General features: G+C 42.7%; 2 protein-coding genes across 3 annotated transcripts; one reads left to right on the plus strand and one right to left on the minus strand.

The window, feature by feature from the left end:
* The first annotated feature begins 3389 nt into the window (after window positions 1–3389).
* LOC118369851 (voltage-dependent anion-selective channel protein 2-like) lies at window positions 3390–23752 on the plus strand. 2 transcript variants are annotated; one of them, XM_035754597.2, is made up of 9 exons: window positions 3390–3516; window positions 4919–4990; window positions 5288–5337; window positions 5597–5749; window positions 5956–6008; window positions 21452–21679; window positions 22008–22158; window positions 22553–22610; window positions 23403–23752. In XM_035754597.2, the coding sequence occupies exons 2-9, from the start codon at window positions 4924–4926 to the stop codon at window positions 23492–23494; spliced, it is 852 nt and encodes a 283-aa protein (XP_035610490.1). In that variant the 5' UTR covers window positions 3390–3516; window positions 4919–4923; the 3' UTR covers window positions 23495–23752. The 2 variants fall into 2 exon arrangements, with proteins under 2 accessions (XP_035610490.1, XP_052354688.1); XM_052498728.1 differs by lacking the exons at window positions 21452–21679; window positions 22008–22158; window positions 22553–22610; window positions 23403–23752 and adding exons at window positions 7963–8190; window positions 8525–8675; window positions 9070–9127; window positions 9918–10266 and having other exon boundaries at window positions 3391–3516.
* On the minus strand, window positions 18185–19317 carry LOC127916537 (neurofilament medium polypeptide-like). The gene has a single exon (XM_052498729.1). It carries the CDS (start codon window positions 19285–19287, stop codon window positions 18475–18477), a length of 813 nt encoding a protein of 270 aa, XP_052354689.1. The 5' UTR covers window positions 19288–19317; the 3' UTR covers window positions 18185–18474.
* Window positions 23753–26082: the final 2330 nt, after the last annotated feature.

The raw sequence follows: 26082 nt of genomic DNA on the forward strand, positions 1-26082 counted from the left end.
GGGTTTCTCCTGTCTTCTCCGGTGTCCTGTGTGAATGTAAGTATGCTCTCTCTAATTCTCTTCTTTCTTTCTCTCTCTCGTAGGACCTGAGCCCTAAGACCATGCCTCAGGACTACCTGGCATGATGACTACTTGCTGTCCCCAGTCCACCTGGCTGTGCTGCTGCTCCAGCCTGCGGCTATGTAACCCTGACCTGTTCACCGGATGTGCTACCTGTCCCAGACCTGCTGTTTTCAACTCTTAGAGCCAGCAGGAGCGGTAGAAATAGTCTCAAATATCAGCTATGAAAAGCCAACTGACATTTACTCCTGAGGTGCTGACCTGTTGCACCCTCGACAACTACTGTGATTATTATTATTTGACCATGCTAGTCATTTATGAACATTTGAATATCTTGGCCATGTTCCGTTATAATCTCCACCCAGCACAGCCAGAAGAGGACTGACCACCCCTCATAGCCTGGTTCCTCTCTAGGTTTCTTCCTAGGTTTTGGGCTTTCTAGGGAGTTTTTCCTAGCCACCGTGCTTCTACCCCTACATTGCTTGCTATTTGGGGTTTTAGGCTGGGTTTCTGTACAGCACTTTGAGATTTCAGATGATCTAAGAAGGGCTATATAAATTGATTTGATGTGGTTCTCCGCGACCCACAGCAACGCAGTCTTCTATGGACCAATTTATGCCAAAGTCTGTCTGTAGAAAAACAAGGTCAAATTGATATTGCATTGGCTAAAATGATTGCCACCGATTTCCAGCCATTTTCAATCGTGGAGGACAGAGGTTTTAGAAATGATAGCAATAGTGTAAATCCAATGTACACATTTCCAAGCAGAAAAACCCTTTTAAAATAACTTATTCCACGACTGTACGAGAGCACACAGGCTTCAGTGCGGGAAAGAGTCCAAAAAGCTACTGCAGTTTGCCTTACCACTGACTGCTGGACATCAAGGGTAACCACTTCTTACCTGTTGTTACATGTCACTTCATTGAAGATATTTTGATGTCTAGCTGTCTTCTGGACTACTTTGAGTTCAGCGACAGACACACCTCAGAGAACTTGGCAGAGGAACTGTTGAAAGTGGCCAGAGAATGGCAAGTATATGGAAAAGTGGTCTGTTGTGTTAGCGACAATGCAGCAAACATAATCAAAGCCATGAAAAATGTTAAAATGGACCCATCATCCATGTCTTGCCCACACAATCAACCTGATTGTAAGAGATGCTCTGAAGGTGATTAAGCCCACTGTGGACAAAGTGAAAGCAGCTGTGGAAAACTTCCACAGGAGCACAGTAGGTGTTGAAAAATGAAAATGTACACAAATGCCAGATGGGGATGCCTGAGCTGAGGCCTAAACAAGACTGCACTACAAGGTGGAATTCAACATTTTATATGTTGAAGTGGTTTCTTGAGTCAAATGATGCCATAATCTCTACCCTGGCCATTGTCAATGCCCCTGTTGATGCTCTGACCCAAGAGGAATGGGAGGTGTACAGAGTCCTGGAACCCTTTGAACAGGTCACTGTGGAGATCATTGGAGAGGTACAGTAAGCAGTTATTACTACATTATTTAATCCATTATTGTATATGAGCAGTAGATGAGAATGTAGTATCAGTAGAAAAGAACATTAACCTGAACTAATAAGTTACTGTTCTCTCTCTTCAGCTATGTGACACCCTATGTTCATCAATGGAATATAATCCCGTGATATCAGAAACCGCTGCACTTGACCCCAGGTTTAATAAGTTAGCCTTTAGTGATGCCAGAGCGATTGAGGCTCTTCAAAGAATAACCTCAGCAGCAGGGAGGAACAGCCCCAGCAGTCAGCTGGCTCAGGCACCAGGGCAACAGGAAGAAGAGGGAGGGACAGCCCCAGCAGTCAGCTGGCTCAGGCGACAGGAAGAAGAGGGAGCAGAGGGAGCAGAAGCACCAGCAGTAGTGCCACAAACGTCTTGGGTTTGGATGCTGTTTTACGAGAGAACAACTGAGCACGAAGGAATCCCTCAGCAGATGCCATAATGGAGGTCGAATCCTATTTGGAGGAGCCCCTCGGCTTACTAAAGTCATGACAGGGAGACTCTGCATAGTGGCCACATCCGTTCCCTTGGAGAGGGTCTTCGCGAAAACGGGACAAATTATTACCGAGAGAAGAAACCGCATCAGTGAGGCAGCTTACATTTCTGAATGCAAATCTCTCATAAAAGCAAAATATGGTCAGTTTTGCTGTGTGCTGCTGGTTATAACATGGCGATAAACTGGTCCCACTTTTCACTCTCTCTTTAAGTTGGATGCTGCAGTTTTGTACATTGTTATTTATTTTTCTTTGATATGGCGCAATATTCTATTATGATGATCAGATTGTATTAGTTTTGAATGGTTAGATTTATATGCACTTTGTTTATATACATTGTAGTTATACATTAAATAGCATTTTTCATAACAAACCAATGCATTTATAAAAAAAAATACATTGTGGTTAAGGTAGAGTATGATTTAATTTAATTAGAATTGTTTTTTCACTAATCATAGTCAAACTATTGCAAACTGTTTGACTTGAACAAGAACCGTTTGGGAGCTAAACGAACCGGCTCTTTTTGGTGAGCTGAGCCGAACGAGCCGCCTCACTGAAAAGAGCCGGAATACCCATCACCAACTGTAGGTTATAACCGCACTGTATCAGCTAGCTATTTGCAAGAGCGCACGTGCCAATACCACAGTGGGTACATTCGCTACATAACACTTTTTTTGTGACAAAACCATCAGAGTTGAAAATGCAATGGAACACATTTAACTTGTATTTTTTATTCAGTACATAGGAATTTAACCCCAAGTTATTTGTATGTGCACTGTCATCAAGCACATACTTTTATCGGCAATAAGTACACTTGATGAAAACACATCTCTGGTGAGAAAATGCGCATATTTTATTTATGTGGATTTGAGAATATTCCCATGAAACCTCCGTCACAAATTGGATGGAAACTCAGCTAGTTTTTCTGATATATTCACTATACTTTTGCCATGTTCCTTTATCAATCTCAATGTGAACGTGTTTAATGTGAATCTCAGTAATAAATTGATCTGTCAATTAGATCATTCATTAAATGTCTTACCAATGTTGGTGTGATAGGATAACAAGTCTGATCCTTTCAGCAGTTAGGAACTACTTCTATTCTTCAAATTTGAGTCGTATTCCACGGGATCAAACAGTTGTCCATGAGAAGTTACACACGGAAATGGATGAATCTATGATAAATACATATTTCTATGCATAAGGGAAAAAAGGTGCGTAAGAATGTTTTTTGTATTGTCAGAAAAAAATCTAGTCACAGCCAAAAGCCTTTTAAACTTTTGATTTTGTAATTATTTTGTAATGAATCTGCAAGTATTTTTTTTTTAGACAGGCAAACATGTGACAGGTAGAGGGGTCTTTCGGTTGATAGGCTGGATTTCATTACATTGCAGTCTCCTTCAAGTCGCCCTCCAACCGGTGAAGTTTACTGCTAGCCTCATCTTTTACTGGTAAGTAAAGCAACTAAACTGGATTTTATTTTAAAGCAACTAAACGACATTTGCCGCGGTTTATGACCACGCTTGCCTGAGGACTGACTGACACACTATCGCTAAATGTGCCTAGCATTAGCTATCTAACTAATGAGCTTTGCTGCTGGACCTGTATGTAACCTTATACGAGAAAGGACAACTCATGTCCGCTGCACATGTGTGTTAAATGGCGTTCACCGGATTACTTTGAGCTGCTCTAGGATAATGACCTAGCTAGTAACATTAATGGAGTCTCTGAATTGTACAATACCCAGTAGTTGATTTATTGGGACGGACAGGGTAGGAGCCAGTAATTGGCTGGAGAGTGGACATATGTATCAAAACGTCATGCCAATAAAGTGAATTGGAATTAAACTGAGTGAAGCGCTTCCCAGACCTAGCCCTACATTCCTCTGCCTGTCTTTAACTGAGTGAGTCACTGAGGTGTGGCCCAGCGTCAGTTCAGATAAATTAGCTATCCAGAACCAGACAGGCCACTTATCATACCCACTCAGATTATCAACGTCTGCAAGGGAATCCTTGCTCTGGGCTGATGGAGCTGGCTGTTATAGACAGGCAACCACACTCTTTATTGTATATTGCAGGGCTATCCAACCCTGTTCCTGGAGAGCTACCATTCAGTAGGTTTTCGTTCCAACCATAATCTAGAGCACCTAACTATAGTATAATTAGCTGGTTGATAAACTGCATCACGTTAGTTACAACTGGGGTTGGAGAGCCCTGGTAAAGTAGTTGCCTAGTGGATGATTAGCTGTGTTGGTTGAGTACTTATGTTCATAGACAGGGACTACTAGCCTTTAGGGGCCTGTAAGCGGGCAAAACATTTTAGTGACTCTTGACAGTGGAGAGAAATGTAAAAAAATAAATAAAAGTGAGTTTCCTGCAATACACATTTTGCCTTGACTTATGCCATTTGAATGATATCAGAGTGAGCATGACTAACAAATCAATGGTGGTCTGTCCCCTGGGCGCCTTCCCCTGCTTTGGGTAACTGGTCAGTTTTAGGCCATGATAGCTGGCTAGACTAATTTACCGATCTAAAAATGATGACATGGCTAGTTGAGTGACTGACATGACGAGAAATTGCTGATGCACAAGCAAATGTTGAACTTTAACCCATGTGTATTTTACTATTCAAGCTTTAAACAGTAAGTTGAGACCCTGCCAGAGTACCTAAAATACAAATGAAATGTTTTTTTGTTGTTGGGAACCTGCTAGCGGCCTGGGACCCTTATGTCGCTTATTATTCCTATCCCTGTTCATAGATTCAAACGAAATTGGTTTCCAAAGCAGGCAATCTGTAAATCAAAATGAACTCTGACTGTTGTGTAATGTATACATTATTTTCTCCCTGCAACAGGTGTAATGGCTGTGCCTCCATCATATGGTGACCTCGGCAAGTCCGCCAAGGACATCTTCAGCAAAGGCTATGGTACTGTACATTTCACTCAAACAAATATACTCTAGTGGTCATTGTGTTTGTAATGAAACACATTTGTTTCAGAACAGGAAGAACCAATAGGCTGAGTTCATTTGAGGGATTCTAAACCAATAGGCAGGATGGTGTTCGATCTATAGATAAAATATATCTCTCTCGGCTCTGCATGTCATCCTGTAAGATGTTAGTGTATGAAATATTACATTGTGCTAACACTGATTTTATTTAATGACTATTTCCCATTTGTGAAATATGCATCAGTGGTTGACTGACTTTGCTTTCTCCCTGAAGGGTTCGGCCTGGTGAAGCTTGATGTGAAGACCAAGTCCGGCAGCGGAGTGGTAAGTTGGCTTTTTTTCTTTCTAATTATGTCTACTTTCAAAGTGAATGTAGAACTATCTCTATTCTACTACTGTGTATGTGGTCTTTATGATTGCAGTAATTGTGTAGTACTTTGAATTTACAACCCAGAGAGCTCTACAGGAGCAGTGTAGTTCAATACTCTCCTTGACAATAAAAACCCAAGTGAATTAAGATATTTTTACAACATTTGTATTTATTCATATCCTGATGTGAACATTTTTTACAAATGTTCTGCAGGAGTTCAAAACAGCTGGCTCCACCAACACAGACACCAGCAAGGTGGCGGGCAGCCTGGAAACCAAATACAAGAGGTCAGAGTACGGCCTGACCTTCACAGAGAAGTGGAACACTGACAACACCCTGGGAACAGAGATCACCGTCGAAGACCAGGTTCGGATTCAACAAAGTTTTTTTGAAAATGCTTTTTGTAACACAATCGTTGTTGTGTTTGGAGTTTCTCACAATAGCCTTGACACATAATTGAAAAGAAAGCGGATTCAAACAAGTCATGAATGTTCAATATCTAGTGATCACATGAAATGCTGGAAGATCAAACTTGTGTTACCAGTCTGGTTCTCTGTTCTTGTTTTCTTTAGATTGTCAAGGGTCTGAAGCTGACATTTGACACAACCTTCTCACCAAACACTGGGTAAGATCACAAATGTACAATTTCAATGCAGAGGACCAGTTCTAAAAATGTATGCATTCACTACTGTAAGTCGCTCTGGATAAAAGCATCTACTAAACGACTAAAATGTGGTTCTAGTACTTAAAATGGTGTTTCATGTGTTTGGACATATGGGTACTGATGGTATTAACATATAGCTAGCCAAGAAGAGTCAGTCCAGCACATAGTGTCCTTACATGAAGGTAACATGATCTGGGGTGTGCAGTCCTCACAGGCTTGTGGGTAGATCTGAGTTGACGGGGCCAGTCAAATTATCTTCAGCCTGAAATGGCACTCATCTGTGTAGAATTTATTATCATATCCATGGCATGTGTTTTCTTGCTTGTATATTTGAATGGAGATGTTTATTCTCCTAGTTGGGCTCCAGATTTTGACAATTTAATCAAACTATTTTTGGGGTGGCTAAAACCATGATTCGGTCAAGCAGTAGCCTAAAGTGCATTACTAGATTTTAATGTATTATATAAATTGTAAAGTCTTGTCTTTTTCGTCAGTAGGACGAGCTGTCGCTAATGGGGATCCTAATAAAATCCAAATATCCGGATTCCTCCATGAAAGTCTGTGCCCTTGTGGCTGTTTCACTCTGCATGCTCTGAGTAGGTTAGAGGGAAAAATGGCAACTGCTGTGACTGTTGGAGAGAAGGGCCTCAGCTTTCTGTAGATATTACATTGTATTTCTCAACTCTCAATACTGATTGTTTAAGCATAGTTTTCAACCAAAATAACTGGTGTATTGCTGACGTATACAGAGCACTAGTAGTGCACATCGGCCATTTGCGGTCATTGCATAGGCCTATATAGACGTCATTGGGTAGTATGCAACAGTGTTTTTTATTACATTTAATTTACTGTTCGATTAATTAATTACAAGGCTAACTAGCAGCCTATTATATTAAGCCATCTAGCTAATGAGTTTTGAGTTTCCACTTCCCAAATGAACCAGCCTATGAGCTATTTGTACATAAAAAGATGCTAGCAAATGTAATGTCTATTGAATAAAATAAATCTGCAATTCTGGGCCCTAATTTTGCGAGTAACGTTATAGCAATAATGACCCATTTGTCAACCCATAATGCACATAAAAATGTCTTGATCGTGTGTTCCTGCTTGGACATGTTATATGAAACAATGTATTTATTGAATTATACCATCTCAGTAGCACTGTGAAATACTTTCTAAGATAGGTTTTGGTCACACACAAAGCTATGCAGTAGTTCCTCCCCAGCCAGTCCACATAGTATTGGCTTTCCTGGAAGTGTAAATCCCGTGGTGACACATGGTGGGCCACATGTTGGGGTTGTGGGGAGGAGGGGGGTGTTGCTGCATATCCACTGAGCTCTGGGGGTGGTGTTTCCGCTAGGTACAGATATAGGATTTGGGAGGGGAAACTGATCCTAACTTTAACCATTAATGGGGGGGGGAGGTGCAAAACTGACCCACGGTCAGCATCTAAGGGCAACTTCACTCTGCTGAATTGTACATCTTGTCACACTGCCTAGGCTATCAGTTTAGAACTGGCCTTAGTGTCATTCAGCACAAACATTTTATGGGGCTCATAATAAATAGTTATTGTAATCTCTAGTTGCTAATGCTGTGTGTGAATGGAGGCTGTGTGTTTGTGCACTTACTGTAAACCTCGTTGGCTGGTGTGTAATGACGATCCAGAAAGAAATAGCTCAGGATTTGTATTGGTTGTGGACTATTTTATTAGGAACATAAGACTGTGTATGGGTGAATTACTACTGGAGTGAGAGGTTTTCAAGCTCTTGGTTTCTCCCAATTGCCTTCATATTCTGTTACTGTTGCTACATTTCCATTAGACTGGTTATTGTAGGCCTGAGCTGTTTGGCTGTTCAATAAAAATGTTTAACTTCAGAATGTAGGCTAACAAAATGTTTTTTTGCTACAACGACAGCAAGAAGAGCGGCAAAGTCAAGACCGCCTACAAGCGTGAGTTTGTCAACCTGGGCTGTGACGTTGACTTTGACTTCGCTGGCCCCGCTATCCATGGAGCGGCCGTCGTGGGTTACGAGGGCTGGCTCGCCGGCTACCAGATGACTTTTGACACGGCCAAGTCTAAGATGACCCAGAACAACTTCGCTGTGGGATACAAGACCGGAGACTTCCAGCTGCACACCAACGTGTAAGTGAGAGCATACAGTGTATACAAGTGTATGGATTTCCAGTCCTCTGCTATGTGCATACAATACCAATTACCTTCAAGGGCAAACATTGTCTATTCAATTGTGTATTTAAAAAAAAAAAAAAAAAAGCGCACACAGAAACAATGAACATAGATGACTGGACAGCGGTAGTCAACCTGGAAATTATAGTAATCATTAAATATCTGATTAATAATGATTTAACCAGGGATCAAAACGTCAGGCCCTACAAACTGCATAGCATGGTAAAGGTTAGGACTTGACAAATATTATCACTCCTTCTCTCCCTAATCTTGTCCCTGGTGGTTGTTACAGTAATGACGGTGTACAGTTTGGTGGCTCAATCTACCAGAAAGTGAGTCCAGCGCTGGAGACAGCGGTCAACCTTGCCTGGACTGCCGGCAGCAACAGCACAAGCTTCGGCATCGCAGCCAAATACCAGCTGGACAAGAGTGCCTCCATCAGTGTAAGTACTGTGCAGGAGTGACTCTCTTTGGGCCAGTTTTCCCAGACAGAGCTTTAAGTCTGGTCCAGGACTAAAAAGCTATGTCAATTGAGATTTTCCATTGAATTCACATTTGAATTTTGTCCAGGACTTGGCTTAATCTGTGTCCAGGAAACCATCCCTTTGTCTTACTGTATCCTAAGAACACATGCAAGAAACACTCAAGTACTTACTAGTGCTGTGTTTTACACTCACCACATACTTACTAGTGCTGTCTACTACTGCTACAGCACTTGCCACATTGTCTGGCTCTCCAGGATCAGAGTTGCCCGCTTTAGTTTAGTTGGCTGCCATCGTTAGGAACCTTCCTCTGCCTTTTGGCTTGTAAGTTAAACAATTGATTCTGTCTTTTCAGGCTAAAGTGAACAACATCAGCCTGGTCGGTCTTGGATACACCCAGACGCTGAGACCAGGTAAGACCTCGTTTTACAGGAGATTTAAGGATTCTCTTACTGCTGATACTACAGGTTCTCTAAGTTCCCTCAAGTTGAAATGTTAGATTACCACTCTTGTCTGTAGCCCACTACTTCTCTATGAGCAACCCACACTGTAATGCAACATCCTCTTCCTGAACCAAAGTGCTCAACGTGACCTGCATACAGTACTGCATCTGTAAAATAAACACATTGGACAGTACAGTAAATGGGGTGGGGGGGGCGTAGAACTCTTTCAGTTAGTGCACGTATACACTCCACTTGGCACCAAGTTGATTTTAAGATGATGCTTTACTGGAGACTCAAAGCAACGGTCGGCCAATAGAGAGATTCTATGTCAATTTCAGCAACTGTCATCATGCATGCTGTTTTGAAGGGGTGATCTCAACTTGATCGCTAATCATCTCAGCAAGTGAGTCCCCAGTAATGCAACGTCCTATTCACGTTGCTGTCAATGTGTCTCGGTATACTGTTATTGTTGTAGTGTTTCAGAAGGCTCAGGTAGAATGATGTAGGACAGACTAGTTTCGCTTTCATTTGAAAAAGGAAATCATTGAGCTCTAAGAGACTTTATATCCTCAATGATGAGAATGTTGACGCCAGGGATGGAACATAAGGAATTTCACTGCTTTGATAGTAGGCTAGTATGGCACATGTCTCAACATTACTATCGTCCGGCCAGTGGGCTTGCTTAATTTCCATCTCTGGTTGACACCTAGTTTATTTTACCCTCATCCTGAATGCGATTGTTGTCTCTCCTCTGTTACAGGTGTGAAACTCACGCTCTCTGCCCTGGTGGACGGCAAGAGCATCAACACTGGAGGCCACAAGCTGGGCCTGGGGTTGGAACTGGAGGCCTAAACTATCCTCACGGCGAAGGGGATAAGGAGTATATCAGCAGAATCTGGCCTTATAATGTATTTCCAACTCAAACCAGCAAGAGGATGTACCATGGAAAGGGGCGTGTTCAGAGGCTACAACAACAAGAGAAAGAAACACTACGGTCTTTTACTTTTTTTTACTGTTTTATGACGGTACCTATTTCCGTCATTCTTTGGTGTACATGTTTGCTTTGTAGTTTCCATTAAAAGACACTTGCAGTGGGTCAGTAATTTATACACCTTCTCATTGTATCTATCCAACACTGCCATGACAATGAAATGCGCCACACCATTCTCATCCCAATGTGACCAGAAACTTCACTTACAGTGCATTCAGAAAGTATTCAGACCCCTTGACTTTTTCCACATTTTGTTACTTTACAGCCTTATTCTAAAACTTATTATTTTTTAAATATATAAAATCCCCCCCTCATCAATCTACACACAATACCCCATAATGACAAAGCAAAAATTGAAATATCAGTGACATAAGTATTCAGACCCTTTACTCATTAGTTGGTCACCTGTAGCTCCTATATTTATCCCTTAAGTATTGTTCCTTATATGGTGAGTCGTCAATTGATTGGTTAAATGCGGTGGGTGCTTTTGGTCATACCTTACTGATTTGACCACTTCTAACCAATCATTTGGTATTCTGTCTGAAGACATTTCTCATTTGCAACCATGTTCTTCAGCACGCTATTTCTCTCCCATTTATTTAATTACTGTCATATGACATCTCAAACCCTGATGGGTATATCATAGCTGTACATGAAGAACTCGCTTAATCGGAACAGTTTTTGGGTGGCTTGAAAAAGTAAGAATCTAAGTTCAGGGAAACCTGTAATTCTTGGCCGACCTGGCAGGCTTGCTTTTGTTTTCTGCATTGCTACAGATGACTACAGGAGTGGTTTAATGTTCACAGTAATGCCAAACTGCCTGGATACGGTCCGGCTGTGTGTAGGCTCTCCCAGGGGCTTCATCTGGGCTGGCTGAGACAGCGATCATGGGAAACTTGGGAGATCCCTTTTGTATGTTTTAATTTTTCAATCAAGTGTTTGAGCTCTACAACCAACTCCTGATTTTTTTTTGGTTTTGTGTTATGATCAACTGTGACCTTGGGAGGTCTTGATTATCAGGGTTTCTTTAAAGATGGGACGATCCCAACCTTTCCTTAACATTTTAAAATATGTTTATCGACAATCTCACCATGTCAAGGAACAACTTAATTTAAACCATTTCTGAAATGCACCTAACTGGATTTGTCAATTCCATCAGACCCCATAAAAGGCAATTTGTTGTCCCAAGTGTTCAAAGGCCTTGCTTGTTTCATTCTAACATTTAGAGTATTTAAGTACTTAATACAAATCTATACTTTTTCTACCATTGTATAATGCTTCAGGGATAATTTCATTGGCATGTTTTCTAGATTCAGAACATAAAACAAAACAAGATTCATATACTTAAACAATGTTACACAACATGCAACAATTTCAAAGACTTTACTGAGTTACAATTCATATAAGAAAATAAGTCAATTCATATTAATTAGGCCCTAATCTATGGATTTCACATGAGTGTGAATGAAGATATGCATTTGATAGTTACAGATACTGTACCTTCAAAACAAAATGGGCCTCAGGATCTTATGGTATTTTTGTGCATTCAAATTGGCAATCGATAAAATGCAATTAGTTGTGTTCTCCATAGCTTATGCCTGCCCATACCATAAGCCCACCACCGCAACCATGAACCACTTTGTTCACAATGTTGACATCAGCAAACTGCTCGCCCACACAACACCAACACGTGGGCTGGCATGGTTACACATGGTCTGCAGTTGTGAGGCTGGTTGGACGTACTGCCAAGTTCTCTAAAACAACTTCTGGCAACAGCTCTGGTGGTCATTCCTGTAGTCAGCATGCCAATTGCAAGCTCCCTCAACTTGTTATCTGTGGTATTGTGTTGTCTGACAAAACTACAAAACTATAAATGCAACATGTAAAATGTTGGTCTCATGTTTAATGGGCTAAAGTAAAAGATCCCAGAAATGTTCCAGAGGCACAAGAAGCTTATTTCTCTCAAATTTTGTGCACAAATTTGTTTACATCCCTGTTAGTGAGCATTTATCCTCTGCCAAGATAATGCAGTTGTGGCATCTCAAGAAGCTGATTAAACAGCATGATAATTACACAGGTGCACCTTGTGCTGGGGGCACTAAAAGGCTAAATGTGCAGTTTTGTCAAACAACACAATGTAATAGATGTCTCAAGTTTTGAGGGAGAGTGGAATTGGCATGCTGACTGCAGGAATGTCCACCAGAGCTGTTGCCAGAGAATTTAATATTCATTTCTCTATCATAAGCCGAAACCTACAGAGTTTTAGAGAATTTGGCAGTACGTGCAACTGGCATCACAACCACCGACCAAGTGTATTGTGTCCTGTGGGCGAGCAGTTTGCTGACTTCAACGTTGTAAACAGTGCCCCATGGTGGCATGGGGTTATGGTATGGGCAGGCAAAAGCTACGGACAATGAACACAAATGCATTTTATCGATGGCAATTTGAATGTACATAGATGACGTGACGAGATCCTGAGGCCCATTGTCATGCCATTCATCTGTTCATCATTCATACGCCGCCATCACCTCATGTTTCAGCATGACGATGCACTGCCCAATGTCGCAAGGATCTGTACACAATTCCTGGTAGCTGAAAATGTCCTAGTTCTTCCATGGCCTGCATTGTCCCCAGGCATGTCACCCATTGAGCATGTTTGGGATGCTCTGGATTGACGTGTACGGTAGCGTGTTCCAGTTCCCGCTAGTATCCAGCAACTTCACACAGCCATTGAAGAGGAGTGGGACAACATTCCACAGGCCACAATCAACAGCCGGATCAACTCTATGCAAAGGAGATGTGTCACACTGCATGAGGCAAATGGTGGTCACACCAGATACTGACTGGTTTTCTGATCCACTCCCGTAACTTTTTTGTGAAGGTATCTGGGACCAACAGATGCATATCTTTATTCCCAGTCATGTAAAATCAGACTAGTGCTGTTGGAATTCACCTGCTTCTGCATATGGGAGAAATTCTGAGAAATTCTATATGTGATGCCATCTTATCAGGTGAAATACAGCACAGTATGTAAGAATAGCTGGAAACAGAAGTGCTCTTCAAATAGCATTTATTGCTCAGCACATACAGGCATGATCAAATCACATTATCAACCATTCTCATTATCATCCCTATGCACATTATCATCCATTAGTGATATATATATAAGTAAATAGATACAGCAAAATACAGCTTTTGATTTGTTACATTCAATATTACAGCACATATCTCTTGCAGGAGTTCATTAATTTTGCCTCATAATCAGGGGCGCAACTTTGATTTTAGAAGTGGTGGGCACATTATTATTATTGTAAAAAAAATATATATAAAGTTGGATAAACACTCCAAACAGCCTACCCAACCACTCGGAGGCATCCGCATGGTCCTAGAGCACATCGTTGCCTGTTTTGTAACATATTCCAATGATAAAACTGGGGGACAAAAATAGAATTTCAGAATGTGGGAGGGGACATAGCGAAAGTGAAAGTTTCGGCCCTAGTGATAATTGACAGTCACGAATCATGATACTTTACATATTAAGCGTCAATTCATATTTTAAGGCGGATCAGTTCTCATATTGCTTTAAAGGCTTGCACTAACCATGCAGTTTTAAAGAAAACCTCTACTGACCTCTAAATCTAGTCATTCGAAAAAGAGGTTTAGTCCCAAGTTTTAGGTTTAGCCTGCTTCTCTGCAATTGGCTCAGCAGCTTGTCATGTTGATGTCTTCTTCGCAGTTTTGTCATCTTTGCTCTCTCCATCACCTCCTGTAAAGCCGTTCTCGTCTATTTTAAATTGCGCCTGTCCTTTTATCTTCTCATCATCTGTCTGATCTTTCAAACCCACGGCTGATACATCCTGTTCTTTCACTGGTGATGTCTTTGTAATAGATATCTCCACATGTTCAGGTTTTAACTCAGAGGCCTTGGTCTTCACGCTCTCTGTCTTTGGGTTCTGTAACCTTCTCAGGCGCTTTGTCCATACGTTCCTCTGGTTTCTCCTGAGTTGTGTTGCTTTCTGGCGCCCCCCTGTGTGAGTCCTTGCTCTCTACAACTGCAGGCATCTGTTTCTCTGGTGGTGTGATTGTCTTAGCTTTGTCACCACTGCCCATCGTTTCACTCTCTTCTGAAGGGGTGGTCGTTGTTTCTGGGGTGAGGGTTGAGTCTGGTTTAGGGGTGGTCGTTGATTCTGAGGTGAGGGTTGAGTCTGGTTTAGGGGTGGTCGTTGATTCTGGGGTGAGGGTTGAGTCTGGTTTAGGGGTGGTCGTTGATTCTGGGGTGAGGGTTGAGTCTGGTTTAGGGGTGGTCGTTGATTCTGGGGTGAGGGTTGAGTCTGGTTTAGGGGTGGTCGTTGATTCTGGGGTGAGGGTTGAGTCTGGTTTAGGGGTGGTAGTTGATTCTGGGGTGAGGGTTGAGCCTGGTTTAGGGGTGGTCGTTGATTCTGGGGTGAGGGTTGAGTCTGGTTTAGGGGTGGTCGTTGATTCTGGGGTGAGGGTTGAGTCTGGTTTAGGGGTGGTCGTTGATTCTGGGGTGAGGGTTGAGTCTGGTTTAGGGGTGGTCGTTGATTCTGGGGTGAGGGTTGAGTCTGGTTTAGGGGTGGTCGTTGATTCTGGGGTGAGAGTTGAGTCTGATTTAGGGGATATTTCCTGTTTGGAGGTGATGGTTGGGTCTGGTTTTGGGGAAGTTTATACTTTAGGGATGACTGCTAGATCTGGTTTTGGGGAAGTTTCTTCTTTAGGGGTGACTGCTGGTTCTGGTTTTGGAGAAGTTTCTAATTTAAGGGTGAATGCTGGTTCTGGTTTTGGGGAAGTTTCCTCTATATTGGTGACTGCTAGTTCTAGTTTTGGGGAAGTTTCTTCTTTAGCGGTGACAGCTGGTTCTGGTTTTGGGGAAGTTTCTACTTTAGGGGTGACTGCTAGTTCTGGTGGTGGGGAAGTTTCTAATTTAAGGGTGAATGCTGGTTCTGGTTTTGGGTAAGTTTCCTCTTTAGTGGTGAATGCTGGTTCTGGGGAAGAATCTTCTTTGGTGGTGACTGCTGGTTCTGGTTTTGGAGAATTTTCTACTTTGGGGGTGACTGCTAGTTCTGGCTTTTGGGAATTTTCTACTTTAGGGGTGACTGCTAGTTCTGGCTTTTGGGAATTTTCTACTTTAGGGGTGACTGCTAGTTCTGGCTTTTGGGAATTTTCTACTTTAGGGGTGACTGCTAGTTCTGGCTTTTGGGAATTTTCTACTTTAGGGGTGACTGCTAGTTCTGGCTTTTGGGAATTTTCTACTTTAGGGGTGACTGCTAGTTCTGGCTTTTGGGAATTTTCTACTTTAGGGGTGACTGCTAGTTCTGGCTTTTGGGAATTTTCTACTTTAGGGGTGACTGCTGGTTCTGGCTTTTGGGAATTTTCTACTTTGGGGGTGACTGCTAGTTCTGGCTTTTGGGAATTTTCTACTTTAGGTGTGACTGCTGGTTCTGGTTTTGGGGAATTTTCTACTTTAGGTGTGACTGCTGGTTCTGGTTTTGGGGAATTTTCTACTTTAGGTGTGACTGCTGGTTCTGGTTTTGGGGAATTTTCTACTTTAGGTGTGACAACTGGCTCCTTTTGTGGGGATGTCTCCTCTTTAGGAGTGACAGTGGGGTACGGTTTAGGGATATCTCCTCTTTAAGGGTGACAGTTGGCTCTGGTTGCGGGGCTGTTTCTTCGTTAGGGGCGACAGTGGCGTCCGGTTTAGGGGATGTTTCTTCTTTATGGGTGACAGTGGGGTCCGATTTAGGGGATGTCTCCTCTTTAGGGGTTACGCATGGCTCCTGTTGTGGGGATGACTCCTCTTTACGGGTGACAGTTTGGTCCGGTTTTAGGGATGTTTCGTCTTTAGGGGTGACAGTGGGTTCCGGTTTAGGGGATGTCTCCTCTTTAGGGGTGACAGTTGGCTCTGGATGCAGGGTTGTTTCTTCTTTAGGAGTGACAGTGGCGTCGGGTTTAGGGGATGTCTCCTCTTTAGGGGTGACAGTTGGCTCTGGTTGCAGGGTTGTTTCTTCTTTAGAATTCACAGTGGGGTCGGGTTTAGGGGATGTCTCAGATTCTTTCCCCTTTTCCTCACCCATTGAGACCTCTTTTGTGACCTTTTCACTGCCATTATGTTCCTTCTGCACAACACTTTTTACACTATCATCCTTGCTGCTCACTTTTTGCTCTGTCGCACCCATCTCCTGTTTAGGAGTCTTTTGCACAAGGTCTTCCTTACACTCACTTGTTGTGCTGAGAATTCTGTATGGCCTTTTACCTCCTACTGTTCTCTCATCTTGTGTCATTTTTACACCAGAATCATCAGGTGACCTCACCTGCTCCACTGTCTCCTTGGTTGAACTGCTGTTGAGCTCTGCAGTGTTATCATGGGATTCCATGTCCTTCTTTGTGGGCTCAGGGAGATCCTCTTCTTGTGTTGTCACAGCACTCTCTGCCTCTTGAGGTTGGTCTGACTCTCTGTGCTCCTTCTGATCAGGTTTCTGCTCCAGTGTGTTGGGGCATTCTGCTCTGTCAGATCTACCTTTTTTTCCCTCTTTGATGGGACTTTCTTTTGGGCTGTCTTGTTGTTGCTCTGTTGGGGCACTCTCCTCTTTCAGATCTACATTTTTTCTCTCTTTTAAAGGGATTTCTTTTTTTCTCTCCTCTGACACCGTTTTGGGTTCTTTGGAGATGTCCTCTGTGGGGCCCTGTGGTTCACCCTTTATTGAACTTCCTGTTTTGCTATCCTCTGACTCTGACGTTTTGGGTTCTGTTGAGATGTCACCATTCATGGAACCTCCGGTTGGGATTTGCCATGTTTTGGGGTGTCATCTTTTCTAATGTCTCATTTATCTCGCTGTCTAGCTTCTCTGTTGTGTCCAGTTTTTCATTCTCTCCCTCACTAGTGGCCTCAGCTGATTTGACTTCACTTTGTGTATTTTCACCTCTGTCAATGTCCTCTGTCTTTTGATTGCATCTGGCTCACCCCCTTTGTCTCCTCTCTTTCATCATCTCCCTCCTCTCCATTTTCTCCCTCACTAGGGCTAACTCCATCTCCATTTACCTCGACCTCTGCTGATGTTACCATTTGCTGTCTCTTAGACTCTTCCTCCTGTTCACCCTCTTCCTCCGGGGCGTCCACTTCAACATCCACTTTACCTCTAGCTTTCTCTTTGTCCTCATCCTCCTCTTCCCCACTCCTCCTCTCAGCTTTGTCACTCTCTTCTCCCTGCTTCTGTCTCAACTCGTCTCCCTCTCCCCCGACCGTCTCCTCGGAGCCTGTCTCCTCGTTCTCGGACATCTCCATGTCTCTGGTGGTCTCAGAGATGATCTCCTCAACAAACTTGTACTGGGGTTCAGACCTGCGTATGGGCCCTCCCTGCCGGGCCAGGCAAGGCAGGGTGTAGACGGGGACTGGCGGTAGATGCAGGGCATGGAGATGTGGGTGTCAGACATGGTGTACAGATGGGACTCCTCACCCTCCAGGAGTTTCCTATAGGGAGGCAGAGAGACGTGTTATTACCGACATGACTATAATACGGATATGTCCCGATGTTCTAGCTTCGTAAATTCCAGACTGATCAATTCTGCACACATCCATGTCAGCTCGTGAGAACAGTGTGTGTGGATATGTCTGAATATCGATATCATGATTAAAGTGTCATTCTGTGTTGTGAAATGGTCTATGTTCATTTGATGTTAAATATGAAATCAAACTATTTCAATAAAATGTCTACTGTTTCATTTGTTTACTATTGACTGTGTTTTGTAGTAATCTCCCACCACTATGACACTTTTGCACAGTTTTGCTCTAACACAGCACTAAGTTGAATCAGATACGCTGGGCAAGAATAAAATGTCCACACCCGGTTATCCTCAGAAAAAGATCCAGGAACACACTAAAAATATACAGTATTTTCCTCAGTCAATGATTTTATATATGGGAGAGACGGAGTTGATGTCTCTTACCTGTAAGAGAGAATCTCCACATCCAAAGCCATTTTGACATTCAGCAGGTCCTGGTTCTCTCTCAGGTAGCCAGACATGTTTAGTTTAGCATTGGTCAGCTCATTCTCCAGCTGCCTGATAGTGTCCTGGACAGAAAAGCACACACAAAGAGTCAGTAATAGGGTCAACCAGCCACTTTGTCTGGTATGACAACAAGGAGAGATTTAAGGGGGGAAATAGTGTTCTACCCCTATAGGCCAATATGAGGAAATTATATTCCAATAATGATACAGTTCACATGGGGCCTATATTTGTGGCCTACACCTAGTACATAGCCCTGAATACAAATATGAGTCATAAACATGTGGATGTTTACTTACAATTGTTAGAGGTACAAAATAAACCAGTCTACCTGGTAATGAATCATTTCCGCATAGTGACGCTCCTCCAGCTCTTGTAGTTGTTTTTCCAGGGCCTCTCTCATTCCTTTCCCACAGTCCAGTTCAATTGTTTTCCCCTGCAGGTGCCTTCTATTCTCCTGGATCTCCTGTTGGGTTGCCTTCAACGCCTCTCTGTTACTTTCTGCCGCTTTGGTTAACTTTGTGAACTGGACACGGAAGCCCTCCTCGGCTTGCTGAAAGTCGGAGGTGGCGTGACCTTCTAACTGCACACGGATGTCCCGGAGAGCCTCTGTGATGTCAGGTTTGCCAAAGTCGTGCGCCTTTACCGTTACTTGAGCCTCTTGGATCTGGGCCACCATTTCTGATACCTCGTCCTCATGGTTCTTCTTCAGGAAGTGGATCTTGTCCACCAGAGACTGCGCTTTCTTGTCCAACTGAATTTTGGCGAGGTATGCATCGTTGGCGTCCTTTTTCAGCACAAGGATGCCGTTCTCTGCGTTCGAGCGGTCACGTGCCTCCTGCTCATACTTGTCTCTCAAGGTGAGGAAATCTTCCTCCAGGTTCTGATGCTCTATCTCGATCTGACGCTTCTGAAGGGTGATGTCATGAACTAGGTTCCTCAGGTCCATAAGCTCCGGCTCGTGCTCCTGGGCCAGAGACGCAGGGGACTGTGCCTTTAGTTTGATTTCCTCGATTTCCCTCTCAAACAATTCATTTTCATGCTCCAATTGACGCACCTTCTCTATGAATCCGGCGAAACGGTCGTTCAGCCCATGGAGCTGTTCTTTCTCATTCATTTTTGTCAAAACCTCGGTAAATGGGTTTGATAAATCGAAAAGGCTCTCCGATGATCTCGGAACAGCTCCCACCCGCTCTTCAGTGTCGTCGCATATCCTCTTTTCGTGTATGCGGTAGTCGACCCAAAGCCAACGGTCCTGGATGCAGAGGGGATCCGGTCAGTTTGGGTTGATAGCAGCAATACTCAGCTTGAGCTCCCTATGCGGAGAACCCAAATGATAGTCCATTCTGTGGCTCATATTGCCTCAGTAAACTAAGCAGTGTTGGTGTGCAGGCTAAGCAGCGCGGCTCCTACCTTTTTATACCCCCTCTGTCTGCTCGCGCTGCAGAATGGAACTGTCTATAGTGCTGAAAATGTATAGCATCAGCTGTAGGCTTGACTGTCTGCCAATGCATGCGTCCTCACCTGTGGTCTCTCTCTCTCCGTCTCTCTTTCTCCCTCATCGTTTTGTCTCAGACAGCATTGACGCATAGGAGTTTCACTTCGTCGGCAGTCTACAATGACACCTCAAAATTAAAAGTCACATGTCTTCAATACATTGTCAGGTGTTCAGATTTCAGTGAATAATGTGAATAATGTGAATATGATATCAGAATATGATATTTACTCTCTTAATCAGAAATGAACATCTCTATAGAGAGAGATTAGTAAATAGAAAATGTGACTAAACAATGTCTCAGAAAACATATTTTTTATTGTAAAATAGTGTATCATCACTAAAATAAGCACTACATTAACTCATGTCACTTGATAGATGTATGTTAGAAAAGGTATTGTAATATGTAACCCCTAACTGTCCTCACCCCACCCCCTATACAAACAAAAGTGTTGAGAAAGTGCTTTTAGATCAGGTGAAAGTCACTCAGTAGATACACTGACTGTACAAAACATTAGGAACACCTTCCTAATATTGTGTTGCACTCAATTCATCAGGGCATGGACTCTACAAGGTATTGAAAGCATTCCACAGGGATGCTGGCCCATGTTGATTCCAATGCTTTTGTCACTGTCAAGATTCTGTCAAGTTGTCTGAATCTCCTTTGGGTGGTGAACCATTCTTGATATGCACGGGAAACTGTTGAGCGTGAAAAACCCAACAGCGTTGCAGTTCTTGACAAACTTAAACCGGTGCTCCTGGTACCTACTACCATACCCCGTTGAAAGGCACTTAAATATTAAGTAGTGCCCATTCACCCTCTGAATGGCACATACACAATCCATGTCTCATTTGTCTCAAGGCTTAAAAATCCTTCTTTAACCTGTCTGTTCCTCTTCATCTACACTGTTTGAAGTGAATTTGTCATTTGTCAACCCATAATGCACATAAAAATGTCTTGATCGTGTGTTCCTGCTTGGACATGTTATATGAAACAATGTATTTATTGAATTATACCATCTCAGTAGCACTGTGAAATACTTTCTAAGATAGGTTTTGGTCACACACAAAGCGATGCAGTAGTTCCTCCCCAGCCAGTCCACATAGTATTGGCTTTCCTGGAAGTGTAAATCCCGTGGTGACACATGGTGGGCCACATGTTGGGGTTGTGGGGAGGAGGGGGGTGTTGCTGCATATCCACTGAGCTCTGGGGGTGGTGTTTCCGCTAGGTACAGATATAGGATTTGGGAGGGGAAACTGATCCTAACTTTAACCATTAATGGGGGGGGGAGGTGCAAAACTGACCCACGGTCAGCATCTAAGGGCAACTTCACTCTGCTGAATTGTACAGCTTGTCACACTGCCTAGACTATCAGTTTAGAACTGGCCTTAGTGTCATTCAGCACAAACATTTTATGGGGCTCATAATAAATAGTTATTGTAATCTCTAGTTGCTAATGCTGTGTGTGAATGGAGGCTGTGTGTTTGTGCACTTACTGTAAACCTCGTTGGCTGGTGTGTAATGACGATCCAGAAAGAAATAGCTCAGGATTTGTATTGGTTGTGGACTATTTTATTAGGAACATAAGACTGTGTATGGGTGAATTACTACTGGAGTGAGAGGTTTTCAAGCTCTTGGTTTCTCCCAATTGCCTTCATATTCTGTTACTGTTGCTACATTTCAATTAGACTGGTTATTGTAGGCCTGAGCTGTTTGGCTGTTCAATAAAAATGTTTAACTTCAGAATGTAGGCTAACAAAATGTTTTTTTTTGCTACAACGACAGCAAGAAGAGCGGCAAAGTCAAGACCGCCTACAAGCGTGAGTTTGTCAACCTGGGCTGTGACGTTGACTTTGACTTCGCTGGCCCCGCTATCCATGGAGCGGCCGTCGTGGGTTACGAGGGCTGGCTCGCCGGCTACCAGATGACTTTTGACACGGCCAAGTCTAAGATGACCCAGAACAACTTCGCTGTGGGATACAAGACCGGAGACTTCCAGCTGCACACCAACGTGTAAGTGAGAGCATACAGTGTATACAAGTGTATGGATTTCCAGTCCTCTGCTATGTGCATACAATACCAATTACCTTCAAGGGCAAACATTGTCTATTCAATTGTGTATTTAAAAAAAAAAAAGCGCACACAGAAACAATGAACATAGATGACTGGACAGCGGTAGTCAACCTGAAAATTATAGTAATCATTAAATATCTGATTAATAATGATTTAACCAGGGATCAAAACGTCAGGCCCTACAAACTGCATAGCATGGTAAAGGTTAGGACTTGACAAATATTATCACTCCTTCTCTCCCTAATCTTGTCCCTGGTGGTTGTTACAGTAATGACGGTGTACAGTTTGGTGGCTCAATCTACCAGAAAGTGAGTCCAGCGCTGGAGACAGCGGTCAACCTTGCCTGGACTGCCGGCAGCAACAGCACAAGCTTCGGCATCGCAGCCAAATACCAGCTGGACAAGAGTGCCTCCATCAGTGTAAGTACTGTGCAGGAGTGACTCTCTTTGGGCCAGTTTTCCCAGACAGAGCTTTAAGTCTTGTCCAGGACTAAAAAGCTATGTCAATTGAGATTTTCCATTGAATTCACATTTGAATTTTGTCCAGGACTTGGCTTAATCTGTGTCCAGGAAACCATCCCTTTGTCTTACTGTATCCTAAGAACACATGCAAGAAACACTCAAGTACTTACTAGTGCTGTGTTTTACACTCACCACATACTTACTAGTGCTGTCTACTACTGCTACAGCACTTGCCACATTGTCTGGCTCTCCAGGATCAGAGTTGCCCGCTTTAGTTTAGTTGGCTGCCGTCGTTAGGAACCTTCCTCTGCCTTTTGGCTTGTAAGTTAAACAATTGATTCTGTCTTTTCAGGCTAAAGTGAACAACATCAGCCTGGTCGGTCTTGGATACACCCAGACGCTGAGACCAGGTAAGACCTCGTTTTACAGGAGATTTAAGGATTCTCTTACTGCTGATACTACAGGTTCTCTAAGTTCCCTCAAGTTGAAATGTTAGATTACCACTCTTGTCTGTAGCCCACTACTTCTCTATGAGCAACCCACACTGTAATGCAACATCCTCTTCCTGAACCAAAGTGCTCAACGTGACCTGCATACAGTACTGCATCTGTAAAATAAACACATTGGACAGTACAGTAAATGGGGTGGGGGGGGGGCGTAGAACTCTTTCAGTTAGTGCACGTATACACTCCACTTGGCACCAAGTTGATTTTAAGATGATGCTTTACTGGAGACTCAAAGCAACGGTCGGCCAATAGAGAGATTCTATGTCAATTTCAGCAACTGTCATCATGCATGCTGTTTTGAAGGGGTGATCTCAACTTGATCGCTAATCATCTCAGCAAGTGAGTCCCCAGTAATGCAACGTCCTATTCACGTTGCTGTCAATGTGTCTCGGTATACTGTTATTGTTGTAGTGTTTCAGAAGGCTCAGGTAGAATGATGTAGGACAGACTAGTTTCGCTTTCATTTGAAAAAGGAAATCATTGAGCTCTAAGAGACTTTATATCCTCAATGATGAGAATGTTGACGCCAGGGATGGAACATAAGGAATTTCACTGCTTTGATAGTAGGCTAGTATGGCACATGTCTCAACATTACTATCGTCCGGCCAGTGGGCTTGCTTAATTTCCATCTCTGGTTGACACCTAGTTTATTTTACCCTCATCCTGAATGCGATTGTTGTCTCTCCTCTGTTACAGGTGTGAAACTCACGCTCTCTGCCCTGGTGGACGGCAAGAGCATCAACACTGGAGGCCACAAGCTGGGCCTGGGGTTGGAACTGGAGGCCTAAACTATCCTCACGGCGAAGGGGATAAGGAGTATATCAGCAGAATCTGGCCTTATAATGTATTTCCAACTCAAACCAGCAAGAGGATGTACCATGGAAAGGGGCGTGTTCAGAGGCTACAACAACAAGAGAAAGAAACACTACGGTCTTTTACTTTTTTTTTACTGTTTTATGACGGTACCTATTTCCGTCATTCTTTGGTGTACATGTTTGCTTTGTAGTTTCCATTAAAAGACACTTGCAGTGGGTCAGTAATTTATACACCTTCTCATTGTATCTATCCAACACTGCCATGACAATGAAATGCGCCACACCATTCTCATCCCAATGTGACCAGAAACTTCACTTACAGTGCATTCAGAAAGTATTCAGACCCCTTGACTTTTTCCACATTTTGTTACTTTACAGCCTTATTCTAAAACTTATTATTTTTTAAATATATAAAATCCCCCCCTCATCAATCTACACACAATACCCCATAATGACAAAGCAAAAATTGAAATATCAGTGACATAAGTATTCAGACCCTTTACTCATTAGTTGGTCACCTGTAGCTCCTATATTTATCCCTTAAGTATTGTTCCTTATATGGTGAGTCGTCAATTGATTGGTTAAATGCGGTGGGTGCTTTTGGTCATACCTTACTGATTTGACCACTTCTAACCAATCATTTGGTATTCTGTCTGAAGACATTTCTCATTTGCAACCATGTTCTTCAGCACGCTATTTCTCTCCCATTTATTTAATTACTGTCATATGACATCTCAAACCCTGATGGGTATATCATAGCTGTACATGAAGAACTCGCTTAATCGGAACAGTTTTTGGGTGGCTTGAAAAAGTAAGAATCTAAGTTCAGGGGAAACCTGTAATTCTTGGCCGACCTGGCAGGCTTGCTTTTGTTTTCTGCATTGCTACAGATGACTACAGGAGTGGTTTAATGTTCACAGTAATGCCAAACTGCCTGGATACGGTCCGGCTGTGTGTAGGCTCTCCCAGGGGCTTCATCTGGGCTGGCTGAGACAGCGATCATGGGAAACTTGGGAGATCCCTTTTGTATGTTTTAATTTTTCAATCAAGTGTTTGAGCTCTACAACCAACTCCTGATTTTTTTTTGTTTTTGTGTTATGATCAACTGTGACCTTGGGAGGTCTTGATTATCAGGGTTTCTTTAAAGATGGGACGATCCCAACCTTTCCTTAACATTTTAAAATATGTTTATCGACAATCTCACCATGTCAAGGAACAACTTAATTTAAACCATTTCTGAAATGCACCTAACTGGATTTGTCAATTCCATCAGACCCCATAAAAGGCAATTTGTTGTCCCAAGTGTTCAAAGGCCTTGCTTGTTTCATTCTAACATTTAGAGTATTTAAGTACTTAATACAAATCTATACTTTTTCTACCATTGTATAATGCTTCAGGGATAATTTCATTGGCATGTTTTTCTAGATTCAGAACATAAAACAAAACAAGATTCATATACTTAAACAATGTTACACAACATGCAACAATTTCAAAGACTTTACTGAGTTACAATTCATATAAGAAAATAAGTCAATTCATATTAATTAGGCCCTAATCTATGGATTTCACATGAGTGTGAATGAAGATATGCATTTGATAGTTACAGATACTGTACCTTCAAAACAAAATGGGCCTCAGGATCTTATGGTATTTTTGTGCATTCAAATTGGCAATCGATAAAATGCAATTAGTTGTGTTCTCCATAGCTTATGCCTGCCCATACCATAAGCCCACCACCGCAACCATGAACCACTTTGTTCACAATGTTGACATCAGCAAACTGCTCGCCCACACAACACCAACACGTGGGCTGGCATGGTTACACATGGTCTGCAGTTGTGAGGCTGGTTGGACGTACTGCCAAGTTCTCTAAAACAACTTCTGGCAACAGCTCTGGTGGTCATTCCTGTAGTCAGCATGCCAATTGCAAGCTCCCTCAACTTGTTATCTGTGGTATTGTGTTGTCTGACAAAACTACAAAACTATAAATGCAACATGTAAAATGTTGGTCTCATGTTTAATGGGCTAAAGTAAAAGATCCCAGAAATGTTCCAGAGGCACAAGAAGCTTATTTCTCTCAAATTTTGTGCACAAATTTGTTTACATCCCTGTTAGTGAGCATTTATCCTCTGCCAAGATAATGCAGTTGTGGCATCTCAAGAAGCTGATTAAACAGCATGATAATTACACAGGTGCACCTTGTGCTGGGGGCACTAAAAGGCTAAATGTGCAGTTTTGTCAAACAACACAATGTAATAGATGTCTCAAGTTTTGAGGGAGAGTGGAATTGGCATGCTGACTGCAGGAATGTCCACCAGAGCTGTTGCCAGAGAATTTAATATTCATTTCTCTATCATAAGCCGAAACCTACAGAGTTTTAGAGAATTTGGCAGTACGTGCAACTGGCATCACAACCACCGACCAAGTGTATTGTGTCCTGTGGGCGAGCAGTTTGCTGACTTCAACGTTGTAAACAGTGCCCCATGGTGGCATGGGGTTATGGTATGGGCAGGCAAAAGCTACGGACAATGAACACAAATGCATTTTATCGATGGCAATTT

The sequence above is a fragment of the Oncorhynchus keta genome, chromosome 36 (assembly GCF_023373465.1).
Source record: "Oncorhynchus keta strain PuntledgeMale-10-30-2019 chromosome 36, Oket_V2, whole genome shotgun sequence".
Lineage (NCBI taxonomy): Eukaryota > Metazoa > Chordata > Actinopteri > Salmoniformes > Salmonidae > Oncorhynchus > Oncorhynchus keta.

Bases quoted from the DNA above. Each gene is read 5' to 3' on its own strand.
- LOC127916537 (XM_052498729.1), bottom strand. From the start codon at position 19,287: ATGAATGAGAAAGAACAGCTCCATGGGCTGAACGACCGTTTCGCCGGA.
- LOC118369851 (XM_035754597.2), top strand. From the start codon at position 4,924: ATGGCTGTGCCTCCATCATATGGTGACCTCGGCAAGTCCGCCAAGGAC. The intron at 5,338-5,596 runs GTAAGTTGGCTT...AATGTTCTGCAG, and splicing joins CCAAGTCCGGCAGCGGAGTG to GAGTTCAAAACAGCTGGCTC. The intron at 21,680-22,007 runs GTAAGTGAGAGC...TGGTTGTTACAG, and splicing joins TTCCAGCTGCACACCAACGT to TAATGACGGTGTACAGTTTG.